Here is a 24,215-nt window from a genome sequence, read left to right as displayed (position 1 = left end):
TGCATCATGCCAGAGTCTACCTGCTCAGTTCTTGGCTCTGAGCCCTAGGATTTTTAATACCTAAGTAACCCTGAAATAAGGTGGAAAAGAAGCCTAATGGTTAATGTAGTGGACTGAGAACCTGGGGAACTGGATTCAGTTTCCATGCTTCTTCCTTGTGACTCTGGGCAAGTCACTTAACCCTCCACTGTCCAGGGAGAGAAAGTACCTGTATATGATAATTGTAAACCACTTTAATTGTACCACAGAAAGGTGGTATATCAAATCCCAATATGCTTACCTCACCCTTTCCTTTATGCCAGTCAAATTCCTAAATTCCACAAGATTTCAAATGCTTTGCATGAATATCCAAAACCCTGTGTAGCTTGTTAGAACAAACATGACTGGTGAAAGTGGCTGAAATGCATTGAGTTGAAACTTAGACAACAGGATGGAATCCAGATCCGATGGAATGGAGTGAGGCTGCAATCGGTTATCTGTTAACCCCACTCCTATGTTATGAAACTCCCATCTAGTGCATTTTGGAGCTGGGATAAGCAGCTGCACAGGGACCACCCCATGTCAAGTGTACAGTAGGATGAGATTGGCACCCACAACTGACTGCTAACCAGGCTCAGCTTCCTACCTGAAAGCACATATTTGAAGCCCTGCTTCTCACTCACTCGGATCAGGAAGGCTCCAGTCCTGTTGGTGGGTGACATGAGTTTTTTCACAGCTTCTGAGCGGGATAAATTTTCAAAGAACCATCTGGAAAGAGATGGAGAATTCAGTAGTTATGCATTTAAACAATACAACCATTCCACTTGTTAAGTACAGGTGGGCAACTGAGCACAATGTTCCCCACAGTAAGACCTGCTCCTCAGCTTCTGAGCAAAAGCCAGAGATGGGATTCAAACCCACTTAATTGTGGACATTTTTACATAATAGAATACCAATGAGTAAGCAACCAAAAACAAATCATAGAAAACTAGTGGAACCCAGCCTGTTTCCTCAACAATTAAACGGGCCCTAGGAAGGCTCTCTTGTAAGCAATATTTTTGTCTCTCCCTTGCCCTCCCCTCCCCTCCATGTCCAGCGATTCTCCTCTTCCCTGCCCTCCCATCCGTGTCCCGCGATTCTCTCCTGTCCTCGCCTCCCATCCCATCCATGTCCATCGATTCTGCTCTGCCCTGCCCTCCCCTTTGTGTGCCATGATTCTCTCTTCCTTTGTACCTCATAATTTTCTGGCTGGCCTGGCTGGCTTCCCTTCCGTTGGTAACATCCTGACGTCAGCTCACCTCCAGCGTTCCCTTCCCTCTCACTGTTCCGCCCTCTGATGTCATAACGTTTTGACGCAAGGGCAGGGCAGTGAGATGGAATGGAACGCTGGAGGCTGGCTGACGTCATGAGATGTTACGAACCCAGGCAGCCAGACAGAGATGGAACGTTGGAGGTGCAAATTATTATATAGGATATTTTTTCATTCAATACATAGCTAAGTTCTGGAACTTGTTGCCAGAGGATGTAGTAAGTCACCAGGGCAAACGGCACATCCAGAGCCCAACATTTAATGGGGGTGTGGTGAAACAGGGGATTTATGTCTGTGATTCATTATCTTCTTTTATAACACCTTTTTTCCTCAGTGCATTTTTCTTGTTTGGCCAGCAGGTGGTGTCTGACCTTTGCATTTTAGCAGTAGCAGAGTGTTTATTTCTCAGCTTGCCTTCCCTGAGGAGAGGAAGACCTGAGGGAAAGTAATTTGCACTCTATTGGCCAAATACACCTCAGTGTTAATGCTCTGGGCTCTAATTGGCCCTGAAGTTCAAAATCCAACCAGTATATGCTGGAAATCCCCAGTCTCAGAGAGGGAGTGTGGAGGGCAAAGATCTGTCAACTGAGACCCTGTTCAAAACCTGTGAACAGTTATTTTCCAAGTGTCTAGTTAGTTTAATGTTGATACCTGTTAATTTACCTGTTATTGTTTGCTATTTATACAGTGGTGTTCCTTGGTCAGCTGCCACCCGGAGCGGATCTCCGCTGCGCACCCCCCTCCCCCGGGTGTAGTGTCGTCCATTCCCCCCGGGGGGCAGCACGACCCCCCCCCCCCCCAGGTGCAGCGTCCCCCTGGCGCATCACCATCGTCATCCCCCCGCGCATCACCTCCAAGCCCCCCCCCCCCCCCAGGTGCATTCTTCCTAACTGCTGGGGTGCTGGGAGTAGCCACGCAGCTTGTGGCTCCGCTGATTCCCTGCTCCCTCTGCCCCAGAACAGGAAGTAATGTAATATATGGTAACATATATTAAATGTTTTTTTTCCTGGGGCTCTGGGGGGGGGGGGGGGGGATGTTCCATGGTTTTGGTGGATGGTGCTGGCTGGAAAAGGTTTAAAGTTTAGTTTGGGAATTGTTAATGGAGTTAGCTGAAGAAAGTGTGAGATGTTTCTTAAATGTGGTTTTATTTTTCAAGAAATAAACCAGGATTAGGTGGGGATTGTACTTTAAAATGTTCCTTTCTGTTTTGGGTACAAGTCAGGTTAAAATTGACTTTGAAATTCTCTGTATAGGAAGTTTTGCATTTACTTCTATGGGGAAGGGAGATTCTAAACAGATCAGAGGAAAAAAAAACAGTCTTTAGCTGACAAGCTGATTGGTTGAGTGATGTCAGGTGTTCCTCTAGGGGGGGTGAGTTGCTAGGGAGACTGCAGTGAGCAGAGAGACCAGGGCCAGGGTTGTTAGATGGGCAGTTTTCCCGCCCAATTGGAAACTTTTGCCCGCAGCGGGTTGCGGTTTTTTGGGCTCGTTTTCTTTTTTCTGTGCGGGTTTTGGGCAGTTTTTCGGCTGGCAGGGGGTGGGGCTAATGGCGACAGAGGCGGGGTTTGTGACGTATTGGGCGGGGTTTGTTGACGTATTGGGCGGGGCGATGACAGTGGGGGTGGGGGTGATGACGGAAGGGGTGGGGCTGATGACGGCGGGGGCGGGAGTGATGACGGAAGGGGCGGGGTTGATTACGGCGGGGGTGGGGTGATGACGGAAGGGGCAGGGTTGATGACATCGGGGGTGGGGTGTGTGCGGTTTTTGGGCGGGTTTTGAGCAGTTTTGTGTGGGTTTTTTTTTTTTTTTATATGGCAACCCTGACCAGGGCTGTGAACATGGAGAGTGAGAAAGAATAAAACGTTTGCTTGGTGTGTGAAATCTAAGAAAAGTAAAGTATATTTTATGAGTTTAAAGTGAAATCAGGGACATTGAAAAAGGGTACTTTGATATTGAAAGTGAGCTGAGGTGAGTGTGAATGTTCCAGTATAGCATTTTAGGGTGAGAGAGGCTTTGATTTGTGGTGGGAATTGTACTACTTGAGAAAGCCTATAAGGGTGTCAGGAAAAAGTGTGTAAGGATTTTAAGTATGACACAGGGACTGAGAAGTGAAGTTGATATTTGGAAAAAGAAGCCATTAAGCTGTGTCTGTGGGAAAGGTGTGTTGTTGGTGAGAGTTCTGAGTTCAGTACAGGGTTTGGAATCAGACTGCAGATTAAAGAAAATCCAGCACTGCTTTTGTATGAGTGTGCTGTATTTTTCAGATAGATCCGGTAGCTGTGAAGGGAAATGTTATGTTTTTATGTGAAGTCTGTGAGATGGAATGTTGTATCACCATTTGAATATGGAATGGGTTACTGTGTGAGATCTGAAGGCAGTGCAAAAGTCTTCTTCTGCAACAGTTTATAATAGGGAATTAACAGTGAGAAATAGGTTTTGTAGTGAGAAAACCTTTAACTTATTTTATTTCAATTAGAGAGTGTGGCCACAGTATTGAGAACTGATTAATTGTCACCAGAGTAGAGTCCGTTCCTGATCCAGCTCAGGCAGTTCTAAGGTTTTGCTTCCCGAATTATTTTCTTTATAAGTGAGGTTTAGGGAGAAGAGATTGGTGAAATATTCCTCTTCAGAATGTCCGGCTGAGCTCCAACGCAAGAAAGACCTCACCTAAATAAATTCAACCACAGCTAAGTGACAATTTGCAAAGGGTGTTGAAGGAGATATACGTTTTTGTTTTTTTTTGGTTTACAACATTTTAAGGGAAAACTAAAGAACAGAACAACATCAAATATAAAAAATCCATGTTTTCCTGACATGCTTAAGTGTTCTGGGTTCAAGTGAGATCCTTGCACAAACATCCATAATACCCATAAAGATTCAAATTCTGACATCAATAGCAAGGAAAGAGTATAACAACAAATATCTGATTTTGATTAAAAAGACAATTTAAATACTTATCTGAAAAGGTTCTTTTCTGCCTTTTTAGGTGAAACAGACAAAGTTAAGGGTATACATGTAGTTCTACATTTGAATGTTGAATATGTTATTGCAGTTCTATTAAGCCACACATTAATTGTGAATTTGAGTTTATTTGAATGAAAATTTGCTTGCATTTGTATCCAATAAAGAAAAAGATAATTTGCATATCTGAAGGTGTGGTTCTTCCATTTCAGGAACAAATCCTAAATTTAGATACTTTTCCTCCTTTATTCTTTGAGAGTAAAGGACAAGGTTAGTTTATTTGTTCCACTCCCTCGGCTGTGAGTGTGTGTTCCCTGGATATTCGCCACGACTAGTGGCGTACCAAGGGGGGGGGGGCGGTGGGGGCGGTCCGCCCCGGGTGCCAGTGGGTGGGGGGTGCTCCGCTCCCGCCGCCTCCCGTGGCCGTTCCCGCGGCGCCGCAAATTTAAAAAACCGGCGAAGCAGCGTCGCAGGCAGCGCCTCGTGCCCTGCTTGTAAAAAAAAAAATCAAATCTCCTTCCTTCTCCTCGTCTTGACGTCTTGATGTCGACTCGGGCCTTCCAATCAATTTGATTGGAAGGCCCGAGTCGACGTCAAGACGTCAAGATGAGGAGAAGGAAGGAGATTTGATTTTTTTTTTTTACAAGCAGGGCACGAGGCGCTGCCTGCGACGCTGCTTCGCCGGTTTTAACGGGACTGAGGTGGGGAAGGAGAGGGGCGAAAGGGACTCGGGTGGGGGTGTTCAGAGGGGAGAAGGGGACTGGGGTAGGGGTCTCAGACAGGGGAGGGGAGAAGGGGACTGGGGTGGGGATCTCAGAGGGGAGAAGGGAAAGGGAGGGGAGGAGGGGACTACTACTACTACTACTACTTAACATTTCTAGAGCGCTACTAGGGTTACGCAGCGCTGTACAAATTAACAAATAAGGACGGTCCCTGCTCAGAAGAGCTTACAATCTAAAGGACGAAATGTCAAGTTGGGGTAGTTTAGATTTCCTGAGAAAAGGTGTAGTGATTAGGTGCTGAAGGCGACATTGAAGAGGTGGGCTTTGAGCAGTGATTTGAAGATGGGTAGGGAGGGGGCCCGGCGTATGGGCTCAGGGAGTTTGTTCCAAACATGGGGTGAAGCGAGGCAGAAAGGGCGAAGCCTAGAGTTGGCGGTGGTGGAGAAGGGTACTGAAAGGAGGGATTTGTCAAGAGAGCGGAGGTTACGGGTGGGGACATAAGGGGAGATGAGAGTAGAGAGATAAGGAGGGGCTGCAGATCGAGTGCATTTGTAGGTGAGTAGGAGAAGCTTGAACTGTATGCGGTAACTGATCGGAAGCCAGTGAAGTGACTTGAGGAGAGGGGTGATATGAGTATATCGGTTGAGGCGGAAGATAAGACATGCGGCCGAGTTCTGGATGGACTGAAGGGGGGATAGATGGCTAAGTGGGAGGCCGGTGAGGAGTAGGTTGCAGTAGTCAAGGCGAGAGGTAATGAGAGAGTGGATGAGAGTTTGAGTGGTGTGCTCGGAGAGGAGGGGGCGAATTTTGCTAATGTTATAGAGGAAGAAGCGACAGGTCTTGGCTATCTGCTGGATATGCGCAGAGAAGGAGAGGGAGGAGTCGAAGATGACACCAAGGTTGCGGGCAGATGAGACAGGGACGATGAGGGTGTTATCAATTGAGATAGAGAGTGAAGGGAGAGGAGAAGTGGGTTTGGGTGGGAACACAATAAGTTCCGTCTTGGCCATGTTTAGTTTCAGGTGACGGTTGGACATCCAGGCAGCAATGTCGGATAGGCAGGCCAGTACTTTGGCCTGGGTTTCCGCAGTGATTTCTGGTGTGGAGAGATAAAGCTGGGTGTCGTCGGCATAAAGATGATAGTGGAAACCATGAGAAGAGATTAGGGAGCCTAAGGAAGAGGTGTAGATTGAAAAAAGAAGGGGCCCAAGGACAGAACCCTGGGGAACTCCAACAGAGAGCGGGATAGGGGTGGGGGTGTTCAGAGGGGAGAAGGGGACTGGGGTGGGGGTCTCAGACAGGGGAGGGGAGAAGGGGACTGGGGTGGGGATCTCAGAGGGGAGAAGGGAAGGGGAGGGGAGGGGAGAAGGGGACTGGGGTGGGGAACTCCAACAGAGAGCGGGATAGGGGTGGGGGTGTTCAGAGGGGAGAAGGGGACTGAGGTGGAGGGTCTCAGACAGGGGAGGGGAGAAGGGGACTGGTGTGGGGATCTCAGAGGGGAGAAGGGGAGGGGAGAAGGGGACTGGGGTGGGGGTGTTCAGAGGGGAGAAGGGGACTGGGGTGGGGGTCTCGGAGAAGGGGACTGGGGTGGGGATCTCAGACAGGGGAGGGGGAGGGGAGAAGGGGACTGGGGTGGGGATCTCAGAGGGGAGAAGGGAAGGGGAGGGGAGAAGGGGACTGGGGTGGGGGTGTTCAGAGGGGAGAAGGGGACTGGGGTGGGGGTCTCAGTGGGGAAAAGGGGAGGGGAGAAGGGGACTGGGGTGGGGATCTCAGACAGGGGAGGGGGAGGGGAGAAGGGGACTGGGGTGGGGATCTCAGAGGGGAGAAGGGGAGGGGAGAAGGGGACTGGGATGGGGGTGTTCAGAGGAGAGAAGGGGACTGGGGTGGGGGTCTCAGACAGGGGAGTGGAGAAGGGGACTGTGGTGGGGGTCTCAGACAGGAGAAGGGGAGGGGAGAAGGGGACTGGGGTGGGGGTGTTCAGAGGGGAGAAGGGGGCTGGAACTGGGGGCTGAAAAAAGGGGCAGAGAGAGAGAGGGGACAGATCCTAGATGGAAGGGGGAGCGAGAGGGAGGGCAGACCCTGGATGGATGGGAGAGGGAGGGCAAATGGTGGATTGAAGGGGCAAAGAGAAAGGGCAGGCAGTGGATGGAAGGGACGGCAGAGAGGGCAGACACTGGATGGCAGAGAGAGAGAGAGAGAGAGAGTGAAGACAGATGCTGGATGGAAAGAAGATGAGGAAAGCAGAAACCAGAGACAACAAACTGTAAATAAAATATATTTTTTTATTTTTTTTGCTTTAGGATAAAGTATTGTAGATGTGTTAAATGTTTATAATAGAACATGTAAATAAGGTAATCATTTTATTGGACTAATTTTAATACATTTTGACTAACTTTCGGAGAACAAAACCCCCTTCCTCAGGTCAGGATAGGATACTGTAACAGCACTATATTGTACTGACCCGAGGACGGAGGTTTTGGCCTCTGAAAGCTAAATGTATTAGTCCAATAAAATGGTATTATTTTACTTTCTATATTTGTTTTATTTCTATTTGTTAATTTGTAAAGTGGTGATTGGTACTTGTTAGGGTTTTTTTTCAAATTTACATCTGCTGTCTTTATATTTTGCACAGTACTAGGGGACAGTTTCTGTTTCTGTGGTGTTGCATTGTATGCAGAGTCTGGCATTGGGGGTTCAGTTTAATTTTTGTCTAAATAGAAAGTTTATGATTACTTATTCTATAGTGGATTAGGGTGTATCTGTGTTTGTGAAAAAGACATGGCTTTCAGTTGGCATTGACTGTGCAGGATCTACGATCTGTACTATTCTGTCTGGTTTAGTTTTACAATAGGTAAATTGATGTTCTAGTGCTCACTGTAGTGTTTAAGATGCTTTCCTTTTCCTTGTGTGACTCGTAGAAATGACTGCTTATGGTATGGTAGAATTGCTCTATAGGTCCTGAGTGTTTTGTATTCTCGGCATGCCTAGTACTGGATTTGGGGGGGGGGGGGGGGGGTGTTAAAAAATGACCGGTCCCGGGTGTCAGCTACCCTAGGTACGCCACTGGCCACGACTACAATCAACAGGTATCTGGGAGCACATCACTACAGTCCAGCCGAGAGGGGTGGCAACAGTAACAGCAGAAAGTAACAGTAGAAGGAGCAGGGAAACAGTGGAGCTGACAGCTGGGCAGCTGCTCCCTGCACCCCTCTTGCAGCGCGCACTCGGGATGGACTGCCCCACCCTTGGTACGCCACTGTATTTACACCTGTTTTTTTCACTGTTCCACGTTTCTCATTATAAACCTATTAGTTTATTAGCTTTATTGTCCAGGACTGTTTAAGAATCCTGGTGGTTTGTATTTTCGGTCTGTGGGTGTTTTCTAGGAACTGTGGAACCCCTGGGATTGTGGCCCCAGTGTCCTTAGAAACCAATGGGGACTAACCTGTGGGTGAGAGACTCACCCAGAGGCAAGAGAAACCCAGTGCGGTGGTGTGGAGGGTATGCCAGTGTGGGGCACGTGCACAGGTGCAGGTAGGCCTGAGCAGTGTGGGACAGACCCTTTAGATGGCTGTAGGGCTGACCCCAGGTAGGTGCTAGGTGTTTCCTGACAGGGGGTATGAACTCTCTCCTGAAGGATGGGCCTTGGTGGCTATAGCGGGCTTTGTTGGGCCTAGCTCACCAAGGCCACATGGTGGGGGGGGGGGGGGGGGGTAGGGTTTTCAGGGTCTGGCAAGTGCCTGAAGCTAGGATGGAGTCATGGCCTGATTGGGCCAAGCTAATTTTAAAATGGTCAGCAGAAAAGTCTCCCCATAATGGAAGCATTTCCCTTTGTCTTTGGGGATGAGTTTAGTCAGGATATATAAAACTCAGGACCTCTGAGACACAGGATTCCTTCCTGCTCCTCAGAGGAGGCTTGCACACCAGCTTTCTACAACTGTCTTCATGTCAGGTGGTGCTGTACAAAACACAGCAGAGTTCTCTCTAGCGGCAGATGACTCTTTTGATGAAGAGTCATCCAACCAGGTAAGGGCTTCTCCTCCCTCTGATATGGCTATTTTCTTGGTTTCCAATTTTGCATTGACCTTCCACCACTCCAAAGAGGTGGCATGTGTGGCACTTGCAGCTGACTCCATCCCCACTTGCCTTACAATAAAATCAAAAAAGGCCTCCACGACTGTGCCCACACATGTGTTCTCTGTCTCTGCCTCTGTCTCTCCATCTCCCTTTCCCTCTCATACTGCTGGTGCTGCTGCACTTGTCAATCAGCCCTCCCTGTGCAATGGGCCCACCTATGTAATAGTGATCATCACACCGTATGGTTTGATATACGGGCGAAGGCGGAGTGCGCACCCACAAAACTCAAAGTACTGGATTTCAGACGTACTGATTTTGACAAAATGAGGGAATAGCTGAAGAAGGAGCTGTTGGCGTGGGAAGGCACAGGAGAAGTGGAAAAACAGTGGTCCAAGCTAAAGGCTGCTATAAATATGGCAACTGATCTTTTTGTGAGCAAAGTAAACAAAAACAAGAGAAGCAGGAAGCCTATATGGTTCTCCAAACAAGTAGCTGAAAAAATAAGAGCATAAGTACATAAGTAATGCCATACTGGGAAAAGACCAAGGGTCCATCGAGCCCAGCATCCTGTCCACGACAGCAGCCAATCCAGGCCAAGGGCACCTGGCAAGCTTCCCAACGTACAAACATTCTATACATGTTATTCCCGGAATTGTGGATTTTTCCCAAGTCCATTTAGTAGCGGTTTATGGACTTGTCCTTTAGGAAACCATCCAACCCCTTTTTAAACTCTGCTAAGCTAACCGCCTTCACCACTTTCTCCAGCAACGAATTCCAGAGTTTAATTATACGTTGGGTGAAGAAAAGGTTTCTACGATTTGTTTTAAATTTACTACACTGTAGTTTCATCGCATGCCCCCTAGTCCTAGTATTTTTGGAAAGCGTGAACAGACGCTTCACATCCACCTGTTCCACTCCACTCATTATTTTATATACCTCTATCATGTCTCCCCTCAGCCGTCTCTTCTCCAAGCTGAATAGCCCTAACCTCCTTAATCTTTCTTCATAGGGAAGTCGTCCCATCCCCGCTATCATTTTAGTTGCCCTTCGCTGCACCTTTTCCAATTCTACTATATCTTTCTTGAGAAGAGGCGACCAGAATTGAACACAATACTCAAGGTGCGGTTGCACCATGGAGCGATACAACGGCATTATAACATCCTCACACCTGTTTTCCATACCTTTCCTAATAATACCCAACATTCTATTCACTTTCCTAGCTGCAGCAGCACACTGAGCAGAAGGTTTCAGTGTATTATCGACGACGACACCCAGATCCCTTTCTTGGTCCGTAACTCCTAACGTGGAACCTTGCATGACGTAGCTATAATTCGGGTTCTTTTTTCCCACATGCATCACTTTGCACTTGCTCACATTAAACATCATCTGCCATTTAGCCGCCCAGTCTCGTAAGGTCCTCTTGTAATTTTTCACAATCCTGTCGCGATTTAACAACTTTGAATAACTTTGTGTCATCAGCAAATTTAATTACCTTGCTAGTTACTCCCATCTCTAAATCATTTATAAATATATTAAAAAGCAGCGGTCCTAGCACAGACCCCTGAGGAACCCCACTAACTACCCTTCTCTATTGTGAGTACTGCCCATTTAACCCCACTCTCTGTTTCCTATCCTTCAACCAGTTTTTAATCCACAATAGGACATTTCCTCCTATCCCATGACCCTCCAATTTCCTCTGTAGCCTTTCATGAGGTACCTTGTCAAACGCCTTTTGAAAATCCAGATACACAATATCAACCGGTTCCCCTTTGTCCACGTGTTTGTTTACTCCTTCAAAGAATTGAAGTAAATTGGTCAGGCAAGATTTCCCCACACAAAAGAGGCTTTGTTCAAGAAATACTCTGGGCAAGTCACTTAACCCTCCATTGCCCCATGTAAGCCGCATTGAGCCTGCCATGAGTGGGAAAGCGCGGGGTACAAATGTAACAAAAATAAAATAAATAATAAAATGTAACAAAAATAAAATAAATACAAAAGAACGCAATGAGAGGATCACGGAAAAGATTATCAGATTAAACTCAAAGAAACAAAGAGGGAAATAAGGCTAGTGAAAGCGCGAGCGGAAGAAAATATAGCTAAAGATGTAAAGAGAGGTGACAAGACCTTTTTCAGATATATAGGAGAAAGGAGAAGAGAGGAATGGAATTGCGAGACTGCAAGATAATGAGAATGGCTATGTGGAAAGTAATGAAGATAAAGAGGGGCATAATCGAACAGGGCGCCCAAGTTTTCCTGAGGACATCCTCGCAGGACGTCCCCGCAAAGGGGCGGGGAAACCCGAATTATTGAAACAAGATGGGCGTCTTTCGTTTTGATAATACGATCAGGGACGCCCAAATCTCAACATTTAGGTCGACCTTAGAGATGGTCGTCCCCGATTTTCGGCAATAGTGGAAACCAAGGACGCCCATCTCAGAAACAACCAAATGCAAGTCATTTGGTCATGGGAGGACCCAGCATTCGTAGTGCACTGGTCCCCCTCACATGCCAGGACACCAACCGGGCACCCTAGGGGGCACTGCAGTGGACTTCAGAAAAAGCTCCCAGGTGCATAGCTCCCTTACCTTGTGTGCTGAGCCCCCCAAATCCCACTCCCCACAATTGTACACCACTACCATAGCCCTTAGGGATGAAGGGGGGCACCTAGATGTGGGTACAGTCATAGGAGCCAACTTTTCAAAATTATTGGGGGTGCTAAGCCCAATGGAAATAATCCCTCCCTGGACACATACAAGGAAATTTTCCAATATTGGGGGTGCTCAAGCACCCATAGCACCCACAGAGTCGGCTCCAATGGGTACAGTGGGTTTGTGGTGGATTTTGGAGGGCTCACATTTACCACCACAAGTATAACAGGTAGGGGGGTGGCGCTGGGTCCGCCTGCCTGAAGTGCACTGCAGTACCCACTAAAACTGCTCCAGGGACCTGCATACTGCTGTCATGGAGCTGGGTATGATATCTGAGGCTGGCATAGGGGCTGGAAAAAATACTTTAATTTTTTTTTTAATGGTGAGAGGGGGTTAGTGACTACTGGGGGAGTAAGGGGAGGTAATCCCCGATTCCCTCTGGTGGTCACCTGGTCATTTAGAGCACATTTTTGTGGCATGGTCGTAAAAAAAAAAGGACCACGTAAAGTCGGCCAAGTGTTCATCAGGGACGCCCTTCTTTTTTCCATTATCGGCCGAGGACGCCCATGTGTTAAGCATGCCCCAGTCCCGCCTTTGCTATGCTTCCGACATGCCCCCATGAACTTTGGTCATCCCCGCGACGGAAAGCAGTTGAGGCCGCCCAAAATCGGCTTTCAATTATGCCAATTTGGGTGACCCTGGGAGAAGGACGCCCATCTCCCGATTTGTGTCAAAAGATGGGTGCCCTTCTCTTTTGAAAATAAGCCTGATAGCGAACGTGCTGAACAATTATTCCTCTTCGGTGTTCACAGAGGAAAATCCTGGAGAAGGACCACGGTTGGCTGCCGAGGGAACATCTGGGAATGGAGTAGATACTGCGCCGTTTACGGAAGAAAGAGTTTATAAACAGCTGGAGAATCTGAAGGTGTACTAAACAGCTGGAAAATCTGAAGGTTGATAAAGCTATGGGGCCAGATGGGATACATTCCAGGATACTGAAGGAGCTCAGAGAGGTCCTGGCAGGACCTCTTAAAGATTTATTTAATAGATCTTTAGAGACAGGAGAGGTTCTGCGAGATTGGAGATGAGCAGATGTGGTCCCTCTTCACGAAAGTGGAGACAGGGAAGAAGTGGGAAACTACAGACCTGTAAGTCTCAAGTCGGTGGTAGGAAAAATAATGGAGTCGCTGCTGAAAGAAAGGATAGTTAACTTTCTAGAAGCCGACGGGTTACAGGACCCGAGGCAACATGGCTTTACCAAAGGAAAATCCTGCCAAATGAATCTTATTGACTTTTTTGACTGGGTGACCAAAGAACTGGATGAGGGATATGCGCTAGATGTAATCTACTTGGACTTCAGCAAAGCCTTTGATACCGTCCCCCAAAGAAGACTTGTGAATAAGCTGAAAGGGTTGAATTTATGACTGAAAGTGGTGAACTGGATAAGAAACTGGTTGACTGACAGGTGGCAGAGGTTGGTGGTAAATGGAATCCGCTCGGAGGAAAGGAAGGTGAGCAGTGGAGTTCCTCAGGGGTCGGTACTGGGGTCTGTTCTGTTTAATATATTTGTGGGAGATATTGCTGAAGGGTTGGAAGGAAAGGTGTGCCTTTTTGCGGATGACATGAAAATAGCCAATAAAGTGGATACCCTGGAGGGAGTAGAAATGATGATAAGGGGTCTCCGAATGTTAGAAGAATGGTCAAGTCTGGCAGTTAAAATTTAATAGTGACAGTCTCTGGGGTATGTATTTTCATCTGGTTTTACTTGTATTTGTTAATTAGAACTTATGAAAACCACCAACATTCATTAGTAAACCAACAATCTATATGTGATACTATTGTGCTGTATTTTTTTTCTTTTTTTTTAAATATGCAATAGTGCTCAGTGAAAAAGGGCTGTCCTGCAGGACTTGTGCACAGTATAAACTGTGTTAAACTGCCCAATATAACATCATAGCACTCCAACCTCCCTCTCTATGTATCATTAATCAAGTTTGCTGATTGCAATATCCTTACTCCTGTTGGGCACATCGTATCACACCTCAAGATAAGTAGAGTGCCCTTTTGCTCTTCTACCTCTAAAGTAGATGCTAATGAAATATGATATTGCAATCAGCAAACTTGATTAATGATACATAGAGAGGGAGGTTGGAGTGCTATGATGTTATATTGGGCAGTTTAACACAGTTTTACTGTGCACAGGTCCTGCAGGACAGCCCTTTTTCACTGAGCACTATTGCATATTTAAAAAAAAAAAAAGAAAAAAATATAGCACAATATTATCATTTATAGATTGTTTGATTACTAATGAATGTTGGTGGTTTTCATAAGTTATAGTTAAAATTTAATGCCAAGAAGTGTAGAGTAATGCACTTGGGGTGTTGAAACCCAAAAGAGAGATACTAGATAGGAAGGGAGAGATTAGTAAGCTTGGCTCAGGAGAGAGACCTTGGAGTGTTGGTGTTGGAGGATCTGAAGGTGAAGAAACAATGCAACAAGGCGATGGCCATGGCCAGAAGGATGCCAAGCTGCGTAGAGAGGGGCATAACCAGCAGAAGAAAGGAGGTGTTGATGCCCCTCTACAAGTCGTTGGTGAGGCCCCACTTGGAGTATTGTGTTCATATCTTGCTAAAGATGTAAAAAGACTGGAAGCGGTGCAAAGAAAAGCTACAAAAATGGTATGGGAATTGCGTTGCAAACCATACGAGGAGATACTTGCTGACCTGAACATATATACCTTGGAGGAAAGGAGAAACAGGGGTGACATGATACAGACATTCAAATATTTGAAAGGTATTAATCTGCAAATGAACCTTTTCTGGAGATGGGAAGGCGGTAGAACTAGACGACATGAATTGAGGTTGCAGGGGGGCAGACTCAGGACTAATGTCAGGAAGTATTTTTTCACAGAGAGGGTAGTGGATATGTGGAATGCCTTCTCGCGGGAGGTGGTGGAGATGAAAACGGTAATGGAATTCAAACATGCGTGGGATAAACACAAAAGAATCCTGTTTAGAAGGAATGGTTCTGTGGAATCTTAGCGGAGATTGGGTGGTGAAGCCGGTAATTGGGAAACAAAATGGGAGCTGGGCAGACATCTACGGTCTACGCCCTGATTGTGACTGAATAGATAGGGATGGGCTGGAGTGTAAATTTTAAGGGGCTTCCATGTTAGCTTCAGAACTTAGTACAAGAACAGTACTGGGCAGACTTCTATGGTCTGTGCCCTGAGAAAGGCACGGACAAATCAAACTCGGGTATACATATAAAGTATCACATACCATGTAAAATGAGTTTATCTTGTTGGGCAGACTGGATGGACTGTCATTTCATTTACTATGTTAATGTGTCTGCTTTTCCCTCCGGAGAGGGAGGATGACCCTGTGACGTCCTTCTGTACAGGGTTCTCCTCCTTCATAGCTTGACTACCCTTGTTCTCAGTAGTGGTGGGATTGTGGTGAGTAGGACTATCCTCCTTCTCCTCGGGAGGGTTTTGGTACACGTGGATGGGGTTGGAATGGTAGGGCTAGGCAACAGCATCACCCTTCTTGGGATATTGCTCCCGCTTCTCCTTTTTCCTTACAGGTCAGTCTGAGACAGAAGTAGGCCAAGGTGTTGTTCAGCGATTTGGTGGAGCCTTTGCTGAACATTTTGCTCTGGGTCCTTCTGCATCAGTATGGCATCCATCACCTGCAGGATATATCTTCTCTGACCGCGGGTCAGTCTGCAGTGCAATTCTTGTAACAGCTAATGTTTCGGGTGAGGTGGGGGTGGCACCTACTGCCATTCCTGTTGGGCCTACTTCTATTCGTTTGTCTGTCAATAAATCAAAAAATAAAAAGTAGGTCTGTTGCAAAATCCAAAAAAGGGAAGGCAGAAAGAGCAGGGTTTCATCCTCTTCTTCTTCTAGTTCTAGCACTTCTTCTTCTCCCTCATCTGATTCAGATAGATCTCTTGAGCGTAGAGTTCATTTTGTGGTTTCAGATGGGGCTGACAGGGGTCCTCCAACTTTAGTGGCCTTAACCGAACTGTGGGAATCAGTTCCTAAGTCTACGCACAAAAATATCAAAAAGCGCATGTGTGTTAACATCTTTAAATTGATGGATGAGAGAGAGAAGGAAGGCTAGGGCCAAAAAGAAGTAAGACAGATGTAGCTGCTTCCAAGAATAGGAATGTATCAAAAAACATAGTGAACTGGGTCTGCTTTTTCTTGCATTGGTGAACATTTGGGGGAACGAGAAATCGACTCAGTATGGTTTACTGCTGCGTTATGCCAACACCATCTTAGACGTTTACCAGTGCTACTGTGGTTGGTGTTGGCTCGGTTATGATGAGAAATTCAGGGACAAGATGGTGGAAAATCTCCACTTGTCCTGGGGGACCCAGAATGCACAATTCTTCCAGTTCCTCCTTCCCCTTTAAGGCCTCAGATACTTTGTGAATAGGGGGTTCTTGTCCTTTTCATTCCTCGGTCAGCATCCAGAGTGCTTCCGGTGGAGAGTGGCCATTAGACCTATGCTGGCACTATAATAAGTCCACCTGTTCTTTTGTGGACTGCAAATTCAAGCACATCAGTACTAGTTGTGGAGCTGCCCACCGTGCTAATCAGCCCAGCAAGTGATCTTGCCTATGTTACAGCCCCCACATCTGTGGATATCCAGGCCATTCTGCCCTGATTGGTGCAGCATGCTAACAAGGTCACAGTGGGTGTTTTGCATTTTGTTCTTTCTGCTAGTTTTCCAATCCCTGTTTCTGGTTTTGTCATCAACAATACGGTTCGCCACAGTCTTGAACCCCTACTCCTCCATCTTGTTTCACGTGGAGGGGCATAATCGAAAGGGACGCCCAATTTTTTGCTGAGGATGTCCTCACAAAATGTCCCAGTGGAGGGCGGGGAAGCCCATATTATCGAAACAAGATGGACGTCCATCTTTCGTTTCGATAATACAGTCAGGGACGCCCAAATCTCAACATTTAGGTCGTCCTTAGAGATGGTCATCCCTAGACTTGGTCGTTTCTGATTTTCAGCGATAATGGAAACCAAGGACGCCCATCTCAGAAACGACCAAATGCAAGCCCTTTGGTTGTGGGAGGAGCCAGCATTCATAGTGCAGCATTCATAGTGCACTGGTCCCCCTGACATGCCAGGGCACCAACCAGGCACCCTAGGGGGCACTGCAGTGGACTTCAGAAATTGCTCCCAGGTACATAGCTCCCTTACCTTGTTTGCTGAGCCCCCCACCCCCCCAAAAACCCACTACCCACAACTGTACACCACTACCATAGCCCTTACGGGTGAAGGGGGCACCTCATAGGTGGTCGGTGGCCCAACTGTTTGGGGAGGCTAAAGGGGGTGGGGTTAGGGGTGGGGCCAGGGGTGGAGCTTAAATCCATAATTGTCTGATAACACACAGAAAAAAAAATAAAAATAAAAGTCTCAATTAATACCTTTTATTAAATTTAGATATTAGATATGTATCATATGTCAAAGAATAAAGTGGTTGCTCAAAGCATATACTAACCACAATCGCTCAACTGCAAAACATTATGCACAACTTTGTGCAAAAACACACTCAGAACCTTACTGTACCATAAATATTACACTGGGCAGAACCTAATACACCAATACACCACCCATATGGAAAATGCAGACCGTCAACAATATGAAACAAGGGATTATAATATCACAATTCTCATGTACAGGCACAAAACACCCTAATTCATGTTTAATGTGGGATAAAATGCCATAAATAAGTAAATAAATATAAACTTTTAATGTTGAGCACCTGATTCTCAAAGTGGACATATTCCAAACACTATAATGAAAATAAAATGATCTTTTCTACCTTTGTTGTCTGGTGACTTTGTTTTTCTGATCAAGCTGGTCCAGTATCCGACTCTGCTGCTATCTGTCCTCTTAACTCCGTTTCCAGGGCTTCTTTTCCATTTATTTCTTTACTTTCCGCCTTTCTTCTTCATTTCTTGTCCTACATCCGTAAGTAAAAGCTGAGTCCTCCGCAGACTTGACTGTCCAGTGGATCCAGCTTCTGCCTATTTTCTCCATCCATGTGCAGTTTTTCTCCTCTCTTCCTTTTCCCTCATCTCATCTCCTTCCTCTCTCTTCCCTCCCCTCCCCTCCCCTCTATGTCCAGCAATTTCTCCTCTCTCCCTGGGCCCAGCCCTCCCATCCATGTCCATCCATGCTCCTCTCTCCCCTGCCCTCTCCATTCATCCATATCCAGCAATTCCCCTCTCTCCCTGGGCCCTGCCCTCCCATCCATGCTCCTCTCTCCCCTGCCCCCTCCATTCATCCATATCCAGCAATTCCCCTCTCTCCTTGAGCCCTGCCCTGCCCTCCCATCCATGTTCATCCATGCTCCTCTCTCCCCTGCCCCCTCCATTCACCCATATCCAGCAATTCCCCTCTCTCCCTGAGCCCTGTCATCCCATCCATCTCCCTCTCTCCCCTGCCCCAACTGCCCACCTTCTTCTCCCCCCAAGATCCCTTTGCTTTTTTTTTTCTTTTAAATTTACCTCCGAGTCCGGCAGCGCAGCGTCAGTGAAAGCGCTTCTCTTCGCTCAGTGTCCCGCCTTCTTCTGACGTCATGATGTCATAAGAAGGCGGGACACTGAGCGAAGGGAAGCGCTTTCACTGAGAGTGCTTTCACTGACGCTGTTGCTGTGCTGCCGGACTCGGAGGTAAAATTTAAAAGAAAAAAAAAAGGAAAGGGATCTTGAGGGAGAGAAGAGGGCGGGCAGTTAGGACATGGGAGCGGAGGGCGAGGTATGCATGGCGTGGCGGCGCCCTCCAGAGGTCAGTGCCCCCCTGCCATGGTTACCGTGTTGTTGGGCCGGCCCTGGGTGCAAGACTCACGTGGGAGGACGGCTGGCTGGGGAGGCTTAGCCTCCCCAAGCCTCTTATATGGGGTGCCTATGGGGCACCTAGATGTGGGTACAGTGGGTTTGTGGTGGGTTTTGGAAGGCTCACATTTACTACCACAAGTGTAACAGGTGGGGGAGATGGGCCTGGGTCTGCCTGCCTGAAGTGCACTGCACCCACTAAAACTGCTCCAGGGACCTGCATAGTGCTGTGATGGACCTGAGTATGACATTTGAGGCTGGCACAAAATATTTTTAAAGATGTTTTTTGAGGGTGGGAGGGGGTTAGTGACCACTGGGGGAGTAAGGGGAGGTGATCCCCGATTTTCTCCAGTGGTCATCTGGTCAATTTGGGCACCTTTTTGTGTAAGAAAAACAGGACCAGATAAAGCCATCCAAGTGCTCATTACGGACACCATTTTTTTTCCATTATGGGTCGAGGACGCCCATGTGTTAGGCACGCCCAAGTCCCACCTTCACTACGCCTCCAACACTCCCCCATGAACTTTGGTCATCCCCGCGATGGAAAGCAGTTGGGGACGCCCAAAATCGGCTTTCGATTATACCGATTTGGGCGACCCTGTGAGGACGCCCATCTTTCGATTTGTGTCAAAAATGGGCTTCCTCTTTCGAAAATGAGCCTGTGAGTCTTACTTCTGGATCTTTCCCCTTCATCTGGAAAAAAGCTATTATCACACCGGTCTTAAAGAGCCCCTCAGTTGACTCCTCTTTCCTGGGTTCCTACAGCCCTATCTCCAATTAGTGCATTGCTTCCAAAATTACGGAAAAACTTGTCCTCGATCAGTTAATCTCCTTTATCAGTGGCCTCTCAGTCTTGCATCCCAGACAAACTGGGGTTCGGGCACGCCACAGCACTGAAACTACTATCACTTCCCTACTCAGTGAATTCTATGCCACCCTAGATAAAGGTCATATTGCTCTCTTAGTTTCCATTGTCCTATCTGTGGCCTTTGGCCTTGTGGATCACTCCCCTTTATTCGCACGTTTACAAGCCATTGGGATTAAAGGTGCTGTCTTAGCCTGGTTCACCTCCTACCTTTCCAACTATTCATTCACTGTCTCTACATCCTGCTCTCAGTCCCAAAGTTTTTCCCTTCAATGTGGAGTACCCCAGGGTTCTGTCCTCTCTCCCCTGCTATTCAATATTTTTCTTAGTCCCCTAGCAACTCTCTTTCAGGACTTCAACATCCATTTTTACTTCTATGCAGACAACATCCTGTTCATCTTTCCCACTTCTTTTTCAGCCCCTGATCTTGGCCCCCTGAATGCTGCTCTACAGGCCTTGTCTGGTTGGTTAAACACTCATAAATTAGCCCTAAATCAGCCAAGACTACTGCTTGTTGGGTGATAGGCTTGCACCCAACCCTCTCAATCACTCTGTGACTTCTGTCTTATCCTTCCGTTACCCTGGGGTCATTTTTGACTCATGGCTCTCATTTGAACAACAGATTTCCCAAGTTGTTAAAATCGGTTTCCTTTGATTAGTTGTTGGATTTTCCTTCTTTGCACATGCTTATTCACTCATTTGTCATTTCATGCTTTGACTATTGTAATTCTGTCTGTGCCGGGATTCCTCATAGCCAACTCCGTTGCCTCCAATCTCTGTAGAACTCTGCTGCATGATTTTTTTTGAAAGCCAAAAAGTGTGATCACATCACTCCTTTGTATCTGCAGCTTCACTGTCTGCCTTTTCCTTATAGATCATGGTTTAAAATTCTGATCCTTGCTTATAAAACCCTACATTTGGGTCCCCTTCCTATCCAGCATCTGTTATCATCCTCTACATGCCTACCTGTTCCTTACACTCATTAGATGCCAACTGATTAGCTCTTCCTTCCCCAAAATCTGCTCACTACGAAATCACCAGATCCTCCACATTTTACTTTCTTGCCCCCAAACTGAGGAATGATGTCCTCCCCCCTCTTAGATCAGAATATTTCCTCCCCAGATTCAAATCCTTTTAGAAAAGTCACTTCTTTTCCTTGCCTTTCAATGTTCCCTTAGATAGCCCCCAGTGACTGAGTGACCTGGCGGAGACCCTGAGCACATACAATTCTGGACTATCCTAGTATTCCTCTACCTGGCCGAGTGCCTTCTTGTGTGACTGGTTTTACTGTCCTATTTTTATCTGGAGTTCCCTTCTCATTTTTTTTTTATTTTAATTGTTTTGTACACCACTTTGAACTATTTAACCCATTAGTGCCCAATGTTCCCATAATAAAATCCCATATGGGAACGTTGGGAACTAATGGGTTAATGTAATTGCGGTATATCAAATAGTCAATAAATATAAACAACCACACATGGGGCCTGGTTCGCTAACGGGGTTCCCCAGACACAAGATGGAAGAGGCTCTGAATGAGAAGTGTCTTGCTCTCCCATCATGGAACAGAGAGGAAGTACCTTCCCTGGTTACAGTCTGCTGATCACAGCCACAGATTTAAAGATTCCTGACTTCTGCTGGCATTGTTCTCAATTCTATCAGTTCCCATAATCAGCTGGATATCAGGTACAGAAGTGCTACCTACACAGAGAAACTAATCAGAGCCAAGCACAACAAATGTCTGACATTCAGTGTGCAAGGATATAAACAGAATAAGAACACGATAAACACTGGATTCCTGCAGACCTCCTAGAAATCTCCATTAGAAACAGTGGCGGATATTATCCGTTCAGCTGGAAAGTAGGATGCAGAGGACGAAAACTGGTGACATGTGGGCATGCATTGCTCACTAGGGTGAACCATCCAGTTCTGCCTATAGTCAGATTTTCCTAAAAAAAAAAAGTAGAGCTACACTAATTGCTGTAAATTTGAAAGTTTCTGGTTTGGGAGTCAGGGGCAGGTAGAGGAAGAGGAGATTTGCTTTGAAAAGTCTGAGAGCAGTAATTCAGGGGTATCTCCTTGTCCCTCTCCAAAGATGTGTTACTGGTGACACAGTAGCAGCATTAAATGCACCAGGCCAATCCCTTAAAGGTGCAGGGGTTCATCAGCTGTCATCTGTTTTACAGTGGCCCAAGTATTTTCAAACACAGCAATCCAGGGCTCTTGTGACTTTAAGATGTGGTAAAGTTTCTTTGTATTCCACTTAGAACTAGGGGCGTAGCCAGACCTTGAGGTGGGAGGGGGGCCAGAGCTCAAGGTGTGGGGGAGCACATTTTGGTTACTGCTCCACCACTGCCCCCTCTGCCGTCGCTGCCTCCCCTCTGCCACCCACTGCTGCCGCTGTAACATCTTGGCTGGTGGAGGTCCCCAACCTCCACCAGCTGAACACTTTGTCCAGCACTGCCGCATTGCCTGCCCTGCTCTCTCTTCCCCTCGTGTCCGTGCCGGACACGAGGGGAAGAGAGAGCAGGGCAGGCAAAAAAGCGGTGGTGCTACCACAGATCAGCGCTGGATGAAGTCTTCAGCTGGCAGGGGTTGGGGACCCCCGCCAGCCAACCAGTGGAAGTGGAATGTAATGTGTACATGAATAAACCAGGTTGAGATGGCATTCCAAAGCACTGAGTTTGGTGACATTTCTGGACAGTCAGTGCAGTCCTTTCTTGTGGTAAATATTTTCCATGAGCGTTAGCTTACAAGATGCGTAATGATCAGTGTTGACCTTAGAGTCATGGTGGTCCCACAGTTAATCACCTGGAGTGAACTCCGATTCACCCCCAGCCCTCAAGGATGGCCTTGGTGACTGTGCTCAGAACAAGAAAGCTTATCAATCACAGCACTGCAATCACTAGGCAAGATATACAAAACGAGATGTACTTACGATTGGGCCTCTACTGCCTCCCTCTGTGCCACATAGTTATAGGGAATAAAACCTTCCCCTATAACTCTCCCAAATGAGTCTAGTTTACATGCCTTCAGCCAGTCTCCACATGTTTCTGACACTTGGAACAGGTCTCCCTTTATAAAACTAATTTCTTCTTCTGTTCTGGCGCTGAAGTCCCAGAGGCCGACGTAGTGTAGGTTGATCTGCTTGTGGCTCCTTGCTGCGGAATCTTGGCTACCCATTGACGAATGAGTTGAATCAGGAAAGTTAGTTTCTTTGCTCTTAAAACACTTGTTCCAGCAGCATGTCAAGCAGGGGCAGGCTTTCTGAAGCCTCTCTGCCATCTAGTTCACATATCTTTGGCAACACATAGCTGAGCACTGACAGGGTTTTTTTTTAAATCACAAGACAGAGTCTGGGGATCGACTCCTCTTCTCCTGCTAAGGAAGCTAAAAGAGCTGGGTGGTGTGCCCCGCTGCAGTCTGGATGGTGCAGGTAACAAACACTAAACTTCCTTAATTCACCTGCAGTGCCTCCTGACGCACCTCTATCAAAGGAGGAAGTGCAGAATTATTCACCTTAGGAAAAACTGGTTTGGGATGAAAAGATTTCTGCACAAGCCACCTTCACCACGTAAGCAAGACGGGGCAGAAGTCAACCAAAGGAAAAGTAAAGTGAAAGTACAGGTTATAAAGACGGGTGATTGTTACTGGTTCCAGTCATACAAGGGACTGGGTGTCTCAACCTGGGTGGAGTGAAGGTGTGGAAGAAATTCACTGCCTCCTCTCCTACCCCAGGCTGAATCCAGATTACAAAAGTGCATTGGTTGTGCTGCAGAGTGTAGGAATAGCTTCTCATTGGAAGACAGTCCCCTGATATTGGCAGTAATTTTAAAGCGATATGTTATTTGTACAGTGCTGAATAACAAAGATCAAGGAAAACTGCTAACATTAATCATTCTCAGACTGAGTACTACGGACAGGACTTTTCCTGAGTTCTTTGGAAGGAGGATAGCCCTCTGTATAAAATAAATAAATAAAAGCCAGCCAAAAGCCTTGAAAACTGCAGAACAGGTGTAATTCGGTAATATCTGCATGGTCACTTGTCCTTGGCACAGATTGCTGTCCAGATCAGAGGACTGTGCTGTTTTTCTCTCTTTATTTACCGAATATGGTTTCTCAACACAGGATCAAGCAGGAAGGGACTGGTTGAACCTGTTCTGCTCTAATAAATCCCAACCTCTTATGTACAGTAATGTACTAATACAAATCCCAAATAGAATGGGGACGTGTTAATGGGCGAATGAATGTGGAGCATGCCAGTAATGTGCCACGTCAACTTGCAGTCACCACCTACTGCTCCCAGTGAATCTTCCTTTTGGAAAACGTGTGCCCTTATGCAAAAAACTTAAATGATGAGGGTTGGGCTTGCTGAACCCCCTTCATTGGCCCTCCTTGCTTCCGGGTTCAAAGGACGTTCTGATCAGCAGTCAGTGCCAACATCATTCACTGCTGGATTCCTACCACAGCTGCCCTCGATTGGAAGTACAGCTGGTGCTTGACAGGTGATACAAAAGTCCCTGTGCAAATCTCAAATATTCTATAATAAGCAGCCTCATTCTCATTAGAAATGACTTCTATGATTTGTGGCCAATTCACCCTTTCAACATGCTCCATCCCCTTCCTGTGAGTGCATACTGAGACACTCGTGACGGTAGTTGCACAGGGACTTTTCCAGGAGATTATTATGGGGCACAAATATACTTGGTATGGTTTAGAAATCTATCATACCCACACACAGATGTGACATGCAAAAGGTTTCCTTATTTTTGTGTCTCAGGTAGTGTGCTGTTGGC

At 46.8% G+C, this 24,215-nt stretch overlaps 1 protein-coding gene across 2 annotated transcripts in view; it reads right to left on the bottom strand.

Moving 5' to 3' along the window:
• PTK6 (protein tyrosine kinase 6) overlaps positions 1–23,007 on the bottom strand; it is a 56,179-nt gene extending 33,172 nt beyond the window's left edge. For both annotated transcript variants that reach the window (XM_030212172.1, XM_030212171.1), the window contains exons 1-2: positions 22,358–23,007; positions 626–747 (exon numbers count right to left, since the gene is read on the bottom strand). In XM_030212172.1, coding sequence (XP_030068032.1) covers positions 626–747; positions 22,358–22,704 — 469 coding nt within the window. In that variant the 5' untranslated portion in view covers positions 22,705–23,007. The remainder of the gene's footprint in view (positions 1–625; positions 748–22,357) is intronic.
• Between the last annotated feature and the right edge of the window lie 1,208 nt (positions 23,008–24,215).

This window comes from Microcaecilia unicolor, chromosome 8 (assembly GCF_901765095.1).
Source record: "Microcaecilia unicolor chromosome 8, aMicUni1.1, whole genome shotgun sequence".
Lineage (NCBI taxonomy): Eukaryota > Metazoa > Chordata > Amphibia > Gymnophiona > Siphonopidae > Microcaecilia > Microcaecilia unicolor.
The sequence above is the reverse complement of the archived record's forward strand: the minus strand, read 5'-3'. Positions and strand labels throughout refer to the sequence as shown.